We start from the raw sequence: 12,837 nt of genomic DNA, 5'->3' as shown, positions 1-12,837 counted from the left end.
GTGAGTTCAATCAGATGGCGGGAGAGGCTGCCGGACAGACCTGGCAAACCCAAACGTGTGGTGAGCATGACCTGGGAACATCTGGTGGAGGTCCCTGTGCGCAAGGTCTTCAACTCCCAGCTCTGGAAGAATTTCTTGTGCATCCAGGGTATGGGAGGAGTTCAGGGAGACCTCATGGAAGTTCTGTCTAACAGTTTAAACGACTCAGGAGGGGAAAGCAGCTCAGCTGTGTTCAGCACGGGAGGAGAACTGCTGACCCTGACTGGGAATATTGTCGAGCAGTGGAAGGAGCACTTTGAGAAACTCCTGAATGTCCTCTGTCGAAGAGGCAGAGTTTGAAGACTTTGGAGAAGCCTCACCAATATCCCTGGCAGAGATCTCTGAGGTAGTCAAGAAGCTCCTAGGTGGCAAGGTACCAGGTGGGGACAAGATTCTCCCTGAGATGTTGAAGGCTTTGGACATTGTTGGACTGTCTTGGCTTTCACCTCTTCAGTGTTGCCTGGAGGTCGGCGACAGTGCCTGTGGAGTGACAGACTGGGGTGGTGGTTCCCATTTTTAAAAAGGGGGACCGGAGGGTGTGCTCCAGTTATCGGGGTATTACACTGCTCAGCCTCCCCGGGAAAGTTTTTTCCAGGGTGCTGGAAAGGAGTCTCTGACCGATTGTTGAACCTCAGATCCAGGAGGACCAATGCGGATTCCGTCCTGGCCGTGGAACAGTGGAGAAGCTCTTTACCCTTGCAGGGTTGCTGGGCGGTTAATGGGAGTTTGCTCATTCAGTCTACATGTATTTTGTGGACTTGGAGAGGGTTTTGGACCATGTCCCCCCAGGAGATACTGTATGGGATACCAGGGCCGTTACTACAAGCCAATCGGGTCTCTATATAATCAAAGTAAGAGCTGTGTTTGCATTCTCCGCACAAAGTCAAACATGTTTTTTGTGGGTGTTGGACTCCGCCAGGGTTGTCCCTGGTCACTGATTCTCTTTGTTGCATCTACAAATACAAGACATTTGTCTTTGGTCTACTCCGGCATTTTTTGAGAGCAGATATTAATATTGCAGGGAGTAATGGAACAGTGAGCTGTTAAGATGCATTCAGACAACGAGCAGTTGCCGCCACCGCCTCCATTGTTTTCAATGTAAACACAGCAGCAGACGTGCTGTTGGCAGTGGCAAGGAGAGGGAGCACGCACACAGCTCTCTGCACTCAGAGTTCAGGATGGTCCATCTTTTTCAACTTGCCACAGCGCTGTGTGACTGTCACAGCTTGTCATGTCCTCACCAGCCCATAATCACCCACACCTGCTCCTAATTACACTCCTGCCCTCAATCAGCCCCAATCACACCCAGGATAAAACTACTCCACTCTCCCCAGTCAGTGTCCGACCTTGTTTGTGTATGACTCCACACCAGACTATTGCAGTGTTTCTCCAGTTCTTCGTGGTCTCTCCAGTTCCCCTTGTGTTCTCCAGTCCTCTGTGTCGGTGCCGGTCCTCCGTGGCTTCTCCATTCCTTGTCTCTCCAGTCTCCTGTGGCTTCCCTCCGGTGACTTCCCCAGATCCACTCTACCTATCTCCACACTCTCCACTTCTGGCTGTCGTCTGAATAAAGACATTCCCATCCATCTCGGTGTCCTCTGCCTGTTATCCCATGACAGTGACCATAGCAACCATAGCGAGGGAATCAATACAGGAGCTGATTTTACAGGTATCTGAGTTCCCTAAATTACACATCTTTCACCAGCAGAAAACCGACAGATCAATGCAGAGTAATGGTATTGGAGCCTCAAAGTCTGATTATCCGGTCTGGGACAATAAACAATGTTTATGATACTAGTTAGAAAAACCTGCTATATCCATTGTGTCATTTTGCTATCATTTCCTCTATTTTAAGCCACAACCTACTCTTTAGCTGCATAATGAGATTATTCTGGGGGGATAGTGGATAGCAGCAGCCTGTGGTGTACAGGCTGGTAGGATTGGAGGTAGCTGGGAGCCTGCTGCAGTCGATTCAAAATAGAGAGTACTGAAGTTGCTGGGTGGCAGCCGCAGCCACAGCCACAGTGGCAACTGCTCCTCACTATTTGCACGAAATCAGATCGTGGTTGCTCATGTAATTATGGAAAAAGACAATTTTCTGACTGACTTTAAACAACATCAGTTTGCTTGGTTATGCTGTAAAAAGACTGAGACAGACACCCATTGCTCTACTGTTGTATTTCTGACAAAGTAGCAGCTCAACCAGTGTTTGCTTCCCTCAGAATTCTGGGACCTGTAGTGGTTACTGTTACCACCAGTAACCACGTATGTTGCCAAATCAACAAGGACTGAAATCTCCCACTGTACTTGTTGGTGTGGTGGTAATTTTGTGCAGTTGCATTAGCAACACTGGAAAACTAGCTAACTTTCCTAATTGTTTCAGTTGAATGACTTTTTATCACTTGTTTGGTGTGAGGTCAGATTGCAACTGGCTTAACTTATTTTTTCCAGAATCCTGACTATTTACATGCTTTGTCCTATGCCATACTACATACTACTACATTTAGTGCGCATGCGCCAGCCCGCATGCTGCCTGTTGCCGTAGCTCCGTCTCGTCGTCTTACTTTTTCCAACTTTTAACTTTCCCTTTTTATTCCAAACTTGAGTAACTTGTGTGTAAGTGTAATTTAAACTACGCTCTTTGCGAAAATGAGAGTAGAAAGTGTTTTTGTACTTTTTTTCGCCGTGGAACTTCTTCTTCTGCTACTCGGTCAGGGCACCGCTGCAGATCAGCTGTTTGGCCGCATTGTTTACACCAGGGAACAGCTGATCGCGCTGAAGCCGAGCAGCATGGCGCCCAGGACAACCGATGTCCCCACTGAGATCTGGAGGAGGACACACCGAGGATGCAGAGGGGGAACGAAGCGGCGAGGGAAGAGAGAGGGGTGCAGACAAAAGAGACTTAAGAATAAGAGATTTAAGCCGTGTCTGCCTTCTCTCGTCATGGGCAACGTGAGATCGCTGGCGAATAAAATGGACGAGCTAACAGCGTTAGCCCGGAGTCAGACGGAGTTCCGTGAGTGTAGTTTGATGTGCTTCTCTGAGACATGGCTACACCAGGATATCCCGGACTATAATGTTTCCATCGACAGCTTTCAGACTGTTCGGGCCGACAGGGATCACACCGGGAGCGGTAAGCGGAAAGGCGGCGGGCTTGCTGTTCTAGTTAACAACAGATGCTTAACTGGGATGCACTCTGTGAGCCTCATGGAGAGGACATTGACGGGCTCACTGAGTGCATCACTGGCTACATTAACTTCTGTGTGGACTGCAATGTCCCAACCAAGATGGTCCATTGTTATCCAAATAACAAACCGTGGGTAACAAAGGACATCAAGGACATTCTGAATGCCAAGAGGAGGGCCTTTACTGATGGTAATAGGGAGGAGTTGAGGGCAATCCAGGCTGACCTGAAGGTGAAAATCAGGGAAGCCAAAGAGAAGTACAGGAGGAAGCTGGAGAGGAAACTCCAGCAGAACAATATGAGGGAGGTCTGGAGCGGCATGAAGACCATCACTGGCTTCAGACCGACTGGCAGCAGAGGAGTTGAAGGCAGCGTGGACAGGGCCAACGAACTGAATCTGTTCTTTAATAGATTCGACACACCGGCTCCTGCTCATCCCCCCTCTAACTCAGCTGCTGTCAGCCCTCAAGCTCCTCTGAGTACTCTGCTCCCCCCTCCCCATCAGGCTAACGGCCCTCTCCAGACCGACGACTCCCCCCCTCCCCCACCTGTAACTTCTGCTGTGTGCCTGACTGCTGACCAGGTGAGAGGACAGCTGATGAGGCTCCACTCAAACAAGGCTGCAGGCCCCGATGGCGTTAGCCCTGGGGTGCTAAAAGCCTGTGCCCCCCAGCTTTGTGGAGTCCTTCAGCATGTCTTCAACCTGAGCCTGAGTCTTCAAAGGGTCCCCATTCTGTGGAAGACATCTTGCCTCGTTCCTGTGCCGAAGATGCCACGCCCCAGTGGCTCCAAGGACTACAGACCGGTGGCACTGACCTCCCACATAATGAAGACCCTGGAGAGACTAGTGCTGGAACAGCTGCGGCCCATGGTCAGACCCCTCCTGGATCCCCTTCAGTTCGCCTACCAGCCCCGGCTGGGAGTTGAGGACGCCATCATCTACCTGCTTAACCGCATCCACACCCACCTGGACAGGCCGGCGAGCACGGTGAGGATCATGTTTTTTGACTTCTCCAGTGCTTTCAACACCATCCGGCCTGCCCTGCTGGGGGAGAAGCTGGCAGCGATGCAGGTGGATGCCCCCCTTGTGTCCTGGATTGTGGACTACCTGACTGGCAGACCACAGCACGTGCGCCTGCAGCACTGTGTGTCAGACAGCGTGGTCAGCAATACTGGGGCCCCTCAGGGGACCGTCCTCTCTCCCTTCCTCTTCACCATCTACACCACAGACTTCAGCTACCACACAGAGTCCTGCCACCTTCAGAAGTTTTCTGATGACTCTGCTGTGGTGGGATGTATCAGTGGTGGGGATGAGACGGAGTACAGGGCTGTGGTGGGTAACTTTGTTTCATGGTGCGAGCAGAACCATCTGCAGCTCAATGCGACAAAGTCAAAGGAGCTGGTTGTGGATCTACGGAGGGCCAAGGCACCAGTGACCCCGGTTTCCATCCAGGGGGTCAGTGTGGACATTGTGGAGGACTACAAATACCTGGGAGTACACTTAGACAACAAACTGGACTGGACCAAGAACACTCAGGCTGTTTACAGGAAGGGCCAGAGCCGCCTCTATTTTCTGAGGAGGCTGAGGTCCTTCAACATCTGCCGGACGATGCTGAAGATGTTCTATGAGTCTGTGGTGGCCAGTGCTGTCCTGTATGCTGTTGCATGCTGGGGCAGCAGGCTAAAGGTAGCGGACGCCAACAGACTCAATAAACTGATCCGCAAGGCCAGTGACATTGTGGGGGTGGAGCTAGACTCTCTGGCGGTGGTGTCAGAGAGGAGGATGCTGGCCAAACTACATGCCATCTTGGACAGCGTCTCCCACCCGCTCCATGACGTGCTGGTCAAGCAGAGGAGTACCTTCAGCGGAAGACTCATCCCACCAAAGAGCACCACAGAGCGCCACAGGAAGTCATTCCTGCCTGTGGCCATCAAACTATTTAACTCCTCCCTCTAAGGGTTAGTCTGTTTGACCCTAGGTCACTAAACTGGACATTGAGCATTACATCTCCGCCATAATTAATACAATTGTGCAATATTCTGTGTAATACCTCCGTGCAATATTAGTTTTCCCCTTGTTAGTTTTTCTTATTTATTGCTACTGCTACTGCTATTGCTACTTTATTGCTGCTCAATTACTCTTCGACAGTACATGCACCTCCGCTTATTAATATTATTTATTACATAAGGAGTTACATTGTATTTTAGACTGTACTTTCTTCACCAACCAGTAAACCCACTTGGTACTTGACACTTAGTTTATCTTATACTTATACCGACAGGATACTTAATTTATTTCTGACCTGGTTTATAGTGTTTATTTTTTCTAGTACTTCTCCTGTGTGCACTGACGTAAAGACGAGCTACTGTAACAAAGAGTTTCCCTATGGGGATCAATAAAGTATTTCTGATTCTGATTCTGATTAATAGTACACCGTTTGTACTATATAGCCTACTATTTGTCACAGTATACTGTATTTTGCAGTTAGTATACAAGAAATTAATGTACTTCAATCAAACTACGACTTTAGATTTGTTATTGTTCCGATGGAATTTCAGCTGATAATTATGTCCGATAATACAGAGCCTTCGCTGCGGACTGGGGATGCCACTCGAAACCCGGTTCTGAATTGGGACTTTAGCTTTCTGCCTTTCTCTCCTCTCCTCTGCTCTCTGTGTCTGTGTTGATACGAGGGCAGGGATGAGCTTCCCACACACACACACACACACACACACACACACACACACACACAGCGGGAAGCAGAGCAGAGGCCGGAGAGAATGAAATGGACTAGGGGTTATTTTTTTTTACTCAAGTCGACAACTACAATGCTCATTATCCATAAGTGCAACAAAATCATCCATTAAGGAAGACAGAACAAGCAATTTATCAAATACCTGTTTAAGCAGACCACAAACTTGCAGAAATGTGACGTCTTCAACTGCTCTGCCAGCAGTCAACTCGCTGTGCCCTCTTAATCATCATAGGCATACAGAGTTCCTTATGCTAATAGTGAATTGTTATGAAGGGGCTAAAAATGAATGCTAATTGCTCATAACAGTTGAGCCTAATTAACCACAAATCTTAATATTTGTTTAAGTCTTGGAGACTTGGAGAGTATGACCAGCCCCTCCTCCTTTCAACCAGCAGTACCTATCCAGCAGAGAGACTGTTCACATCAGCAGCAGAGAGAAGAGGACAGAGGAAACGATGAATGATGACACAGAGCTGTTTATTGCAATAAAAAGCATTTCTAAACAGAGGAGTCTAATGGTTTTTGTAGCCTTTACCTGCTTGTTAATACGGAGATATGTGGCCTGGCATTAATAAGTCAACATTTTAAAAAGATAAACTAAGGTTATTACAAGCAAGTCTACAATAAATAAATGCAATATTTATTTTAAGGATGGTGAAAGCTCTCTAAACATTGTTGTATTAGAATAATAAACTTGTCAATCTAAAAATATATATCTAATGTCCTCTTCACAATTTTGCATCTGTAAGAATAATATTAGTGGTAATTGTATTGGTATCAGACACAACAAACAAATTGTCGGTTATTGTTACCAGCCCTGAAATCCCATATTGGTGCTTCTTTAATTTATTCTATTTCCAAGTTCTTCCTGGAACTGGTGTTGTTTACTTTGCAGCTGTGAGTATCTCCTCCTTTTCCTTTGTGCATTGCATTTTGTGACTGCAGTGTACATCAAGAAAACAAACAAAAATCCTAAAAAAGTGTTTTAGTCTGCATAACGACTTTTTGGGGACACAGCTACAGTCATACAGTAGCATGACAGTAGCCACATGTGACTGGCTGATACATCCTATGTTTTAATTGAAGTAAGTCAACTGTACCTGGTTTTGGTAGCTTTGACCTGTTTCAACTGTAGGAGTGCAATACCCATATTCACCACACAGAATGAGCAAGTCTATATAACAGACTATTTTAACCTCCATAGTTGATCAGGCTGTCACTGCTCTCTGCACCCGTTTTACACAAATGCGGGAGTTTGACAGCATTTTCTGACTAAACTGTGTGAAATGGAAGATACTGATCTGCAACAGCACTGCGACAGACTGAGTGACGCACCGAGCATGTCCGAATCTCAGTACATAAACGCACAGGACCTGTTTCAAGAGCTGAGGATACTCAGAGATATAATTCTAAGGAAACAAATAGCACTTCAAATCCTCAAAGGCATTGGACAAACGTTTCACAACTCAGAATTCTTCCGACCATCCCGGTGACTGTGGCATCTCTAGAGCGCAGCTTTTCAAAATTGAAACAAATCAATAACTAATTGCGTTCATCAGTGTTTCAGGACAGACTGTGTGGATATGCTGTTTTATCCATTGAAAAGGATGAAGACTTCCACAGGTTTTACTGCTGAATTTGCTGCCAAGAAAGCAATTTAACTTAATTAATTCCCTGTATGGTGAGTTTATTTATCTAAGAGTTGTTATTTTCTTTGACTTTAAGTGAAAGTAATGAAAAAAGAATAGGTGTGCAATGTTGTTTAAACATTGTGCAGAATTTTGCTGGTTAAATGTAGTGCTGTTAAAGTTGTGCATAATGCTGTTGAATGTGCTTAATGCTGTATAAGGTAAGCATTGTAGGCTTGGTAGAAAAGGTTTCAGTCGTAGTCATCTGGACACTGTTTTCAGAATCAAGACGTTTGGCTCCCCATCCGGAAGTCATTCTCAATTGTGAGTCACAATTGAGAATGACAAGAGTCACAATTGAGAATGACTTCCGGATGGGAGCCGAAACGTCTTGATTCTGAAAACAGTGTCCAGATGACTACGACTGAAACCTTTTCTACGATAGAACACTCCTGGACGAATGAGGGACTACAACGTCCCATTGTAGGCTTGGACTTTAATTGAGAATTGACAATGGACTGAAGATGTCGGCAATGCCTATCTAGCTACCAGTGCTCTGTGATTTTTTTGGGGGAGCCAGAAAAACACTGCCATGGTGAATTTCTGGTGTGTGTACATGTACATACATAAATAAACCATTATTTGTCTCTTGCATGCTGTTTTATTTTAATTAATTCTGTCTGTAGCCTACCATGCATTTATAATTTGATGCTTTCTTCTACCTAGCAGCGCCACGGCTGCACAATTTACCAGCGTCGGGCAGAACAGATCATACTAAGACAGAGCTCAGAAGTGCAGGAAAAGCTGGTCTCCTTGTTGTAGGCTAATAAACAACCACATATGTGCGTAGCAAAGTGTGTGGTGGAGTACAAGTGAGAGAGAGAGAGCGGCAGAAAAGTGACAGTAAATGAAGCAGAGCAGAGGAAAAGGTCAGCAGTAAGCTGTCAGTCTGGCAGTAAATGTACAGTGTAGGATTCAATGTATCAGTTAATAAATGCTGCAGCTTCTCAAGACCAAGAAAAGCCTCTTTGTTGTTTCCCAACTGCTGGAAAAGTGAAGGGGGTTAGCCCCGAACTCTCCCCCCTACATTTTATGAGTGGTGGATATGAAAATAATATTAATAAAGTGATTAAGTAATTCAATAGCACAAGTTAATGCATATGCATGTCAGTGATCAGGGCCTCCCATGCCAAGTTCATACAGGGCCTTGCACCCCTCGCTCTGTATATGTGTCACTATTCTTTAAGACCCGAATTTAAGGATCCTTATCAAAAATGTTTGTTAAGTAACAAATATTATCCAATATGTCACACTAGAACTCTAAAAAATCCAGCAATTCTCAGCTCTAGGACATTTAATCCAAAAGACCTCTATGTACACCACTGTGCGAGGAACAGATCAGCATATTTGTGACTGTGTGAAAGTTTCTCCCACAATGCTTTATCTTCTCCCCCTTAAATAATATAATAATGTTTCCTCACATACAGTATGTATATGTACAGTACATGTCTCCTTTCTCAATTTGTGGGATATAAAAAATAAAAAAGTTTTGTTGCCAGATATCTATATTAATGTTATTTTCTATTATTATTTTTTTCATATATAATAATGCATTCATATTTTTCTTGTGTCAAAACAAGCAAAGAGATCTTCTTTTGGATTAAGAAATAGTCCCAACTTGGAGAAGGGGTTAAAAATCTTTTTTATTGTGCAGCAAAATATTTGTTTGATCGAGATGGACAGAAGAGTCTTTGAGGATTTTGGAAATACCTCCCGGGTTATTGAAAAGATCTCCAGGGATTTATCTTTGAGAAAACAGATGATGAGCTCAGTGACTTCAATGTCATGATAATACATGAGAGGCACAAACTGGGGCTAGGTTCAGGTTAGGACCTTGGTTGGGGTTATAGTCTGCCAGTCCCAGTGAAGCTAAAAATGTGTCTTTTTGAATCTTTGGTGTTTCCATTCAGGTTTTTTATGTGCAAATAATTCCAAATGCACTGACATCTCAACATTCATCAAGCTGACATGTCCTGAATCTGATGTAGCTGTTAAACACTATTTGCATTTACAGGTGCTGAAATACTGGAATTATCTCTGTATCTATAATAACCAGATTATCTCCTATGAGATAATCTGGTTATTAAGTGATTATTACACTGACTATTACACTGATATTGGAATTATAAATCCCAGGATTGGATTGCACCAGGAAGTTTGTGTGTAAAGTCCTTCCTATGTTCATAGTAATTTGTAGCTAGTTTCGAACTAGTGATTTAAGTCACCATTAAGACTTAAAGAATGTTGTATAACTGTAGTAATGTGTAACTGTTATAGTTTGAGGGTTTTTCACTTCCTGTTTTATTTTGTAGTATTCTCACTCCATTGCTTGGAAATCCTTAGGACCGTCAAATCAAAAGCAATCAACTCTGTAAACAGGAAGTCGCTACAGCATCACCAGCTTTAACATAACTTCCAAATATAACAGTTTTAGGGGCTAAGTAATATATTAAACTTAGGTAATTATGGGTTTGTTTTATATGAATGTTGAATATCAATTACTCTCATTTAAAATTCAGGTCAAACATGTCGACCATATTCCATATCATCTCTTTTTACTCTCCAATCTAAACAGTTGGTTGAGTCAGCAACACAACAGTTCCACCAGTCAGTTAGTAGGTGTAAATATTAAGTAATAACTCATCTCTATATAAGAAGTAGTTAGTGTGGTGAAACCTGTTTTTAATTGTTTGAAGGTCACCCACTTTTTGTTTTTTTTAATATTCTAAAAAGTGTGTTGGGTTAGGGCTATAAATGCCTATAAGCTACACAGAAGAATTTAAAAGCTCTTGTGTCCACAGCTGTGAAACTTTTGGTATTTGTTTTCTGACATGTGGGTTGTATTTCCACATCATTTTTAAAGGTTTCATTTTTCATTTTTTAATATGTATTGCCTATTTCATTAGTCTTGCATTTAGGTGCATAACTTAAGATTGGCCTTTAATTTGTTTATTGATTTATTGTATTTACATAGTTTGTTAATTTATTCTTGGAATATCTGGTACTTTATGTTTGTGTTAGTACTGTAGGCTAGTGACAGACAAACAAGTCAGACAGACAGACAGACAGACAGACAGACAGATAGATAGATAGATAGATAGATAGATAGATAGATAGATAGATAGATAGATAGATTACCTGTCATTATTGAGTAGTAATTAGGGTATGATAAACTCGGGAAGTCCGGCGTCATATAGTCCACCTTAACCCCATTGCCCACGAGTTCGCGAAATCCGGGTAGCGCGTGCAGGTCATTCATGTAGTCATAGCGGAACCCGTCGATCAGGAACACGAGCAAGGGATGGGCCGCGTGACACTGCTGTCCCGCACCGCACAGCAGTAGCAGCAGCAGCGTGGAGAGAAGCAGAGAACACGCAGGTGTCTGTATGGGGGGCATGATGGGTCTCGTGCTGTGCTGTGGTCACAGTGGCAACCCGAACAGGGGATGGCTCGCTCTAGAAATGAGAAGGCAGTTGTGCCAGGATGATGTCCCAGTCCCACACACTGCGGTGGGTGGGGTTACAGTCTGCATGAGTACGGAAGCCCTGAGAGGCAAGTGAGAAAGAAAAAATCCTAGTGATCCATTTTCTATGTCTGATCTAAATTGTTTTCTCTCCTGTGCTTATGACTTAAGAACAGGTGAAAAAAAAAAGGTTTTGCCAGGATAATCTTTCAACGTTCCTTAAATGTGTTTTTCATCTGTAAAACAGGTGGAAAAGAAAATTTTTGCCAGATGAATAAAATTTTTGGCCGGTGAATTTTTTTTGTTTGCGTTTTTTGTTGTAATATTCATTTCAGCCACAAAAAGCTGAAGTGCACCACTTTCTTTAAAGGAACTTAAAAAGATTACCCTGGCAAAACCCTTTTTTCCCCAGTTGTCATAGTATTACTGTCTGGTAATACTGTAATAGTATTTCCCCAATTGTCATAGTATTACTGTCTTTTGAAATAAAGTATTTTTGATTTCTGATTCTGAAGTTAGTACACTAGTAATCAATGTTCTTCACCATTTTATACAAACAGGAAATGATATAAGACTTGCGGTGATGCACGTCAATAAGCTGACAATCAAACTTTACAATGAAATCCTATTATACATGACTAAAACGACCTGCTGAGGACAATGTATAATAGTGCAAGTCCAACTAAAATGATCTGGTTTGTTTTTTTATTACAGCCTAGTGTACATTAAGTTCAATTTTTGCTTCACACAATTCAAGCCAATTACAGTTAGGTCACTGTCAGTGGTAATCATCAGTGACACAATGACAGGTAACAGCCTTTCAAATAAGAATTTCTTTTTGCCTTACTCAGTTACTTTCAGGGCTCTAGGAACAGGTAATCAACCACGCTAATAATAATAATAATAATAATAAAACTTTATTTATAGAGCACTTATCAAAACAGAGTACAAAGTGCTTCACAACAAGAGAAATAAAATACCACAGTGAATGGCGAAATATAAAGAAATAAAATACATAAAATACACAGAAGCAATAAAATAAACAGTAAAATAAACAACCAGTTCAGGTAAAATCAGGATCTGCTTTCAGATAAAAATGTGTTTTGAGACAAGACTCAAACGAAGACACTGACTCAGACAACATAATTTCTTCGGGCAAGTTGTTCCAGAGCCTCGGGGCCCTGATAGCAAAAGCTCTGTCCCCCTTAGTTTTCATCCTGGACTCAGGAACAGACAGGAGACCCCTGCCCAAAGATCTCAAACTACGTGAAGGTTCATAAGGGATTACAAGGTCTAAAATATAATCTGGAGCCAGGCCATGAAGAGCCTTAAAAGTAATCAACAAGATCTTAAAATCAATCCTAAAACCAACAGGGAGCCAGTGTAAAGAGGCTAAAACAAGTGTTATGTGGTCGTACTTCTTGGTCCTGGTTAACAGCCGAGCAGCTGAGTTCTGTACAGTCTGCAGTCGTTTCAGAGTTTTTTGATTAAGACAAGTGAACAGGCTGTTACAATAATCAAGGCGTGAGGAGATAAAAGCATGTGCAACAGTTTCTGCATCACTAAGATTTAAAATAGATCATATTTTTGCAATATTTCTGAGGTGATAAAAACATGATTGGACAAACTTAGTGATATGTAGCTCAAAACATAAATTGCTATTAAACAGGACACCAAGATTTCTTGCAACAGGCTTGATGTGTTGTGACA

At 43.2% G+C, this 12,837-nt stretch overlaps 1 protein-coding gene across 2 annotated transcripts in view; it reads right to left on the bottom strand.

Moving 5' to 3' along the window:
* enpp6 (ectonucleotide pyrophosphatase/phosphodiesterase 6) overlaps positions 1-11,185 on the bottom strand; it is a 54,872-nt gene extending 43,687 nt beyond the window's left edge. For both annotated transcript variants that reach the window (XM_044205652.1, XM_044205653.1), the window contains exon 1: positions 10,803-11,185. In XM_044205652.1, the coding sequence (XP_044061587.1) occupies positions 10,803-11,061 (259 nt within the window). In that variant the 5' untranslated portion in view covers positions 11,062-11,185. The remainder of the gene's footprint in view (positions 1-10,802) is intronic.
* Between the last annotated feature and the right edge of the window lie 1,652 nt (positions 11,186-12,837).

Source organism: Siniperca chuatsi, linkage group LG8 (assembly GCF_020085105.1).
Source record: "Siniperca chuatsi isolate FFG_IHB_CAS linkage group LG8, ASM2008510v1, whole genome shotgun sequence".
Taxonomy (NCBI): domain Eukaryota; kingdom Metazoa; phylum Chordata; class Actinopteri; order Centrarchiformes; family Sinipercidae; genus Siniperca; species Siniperca chuatsi.
Note: the sequence above shows the minus strand (reverse complement) of the source record. Positions and strands in the feature narration are given on the sequence as shown.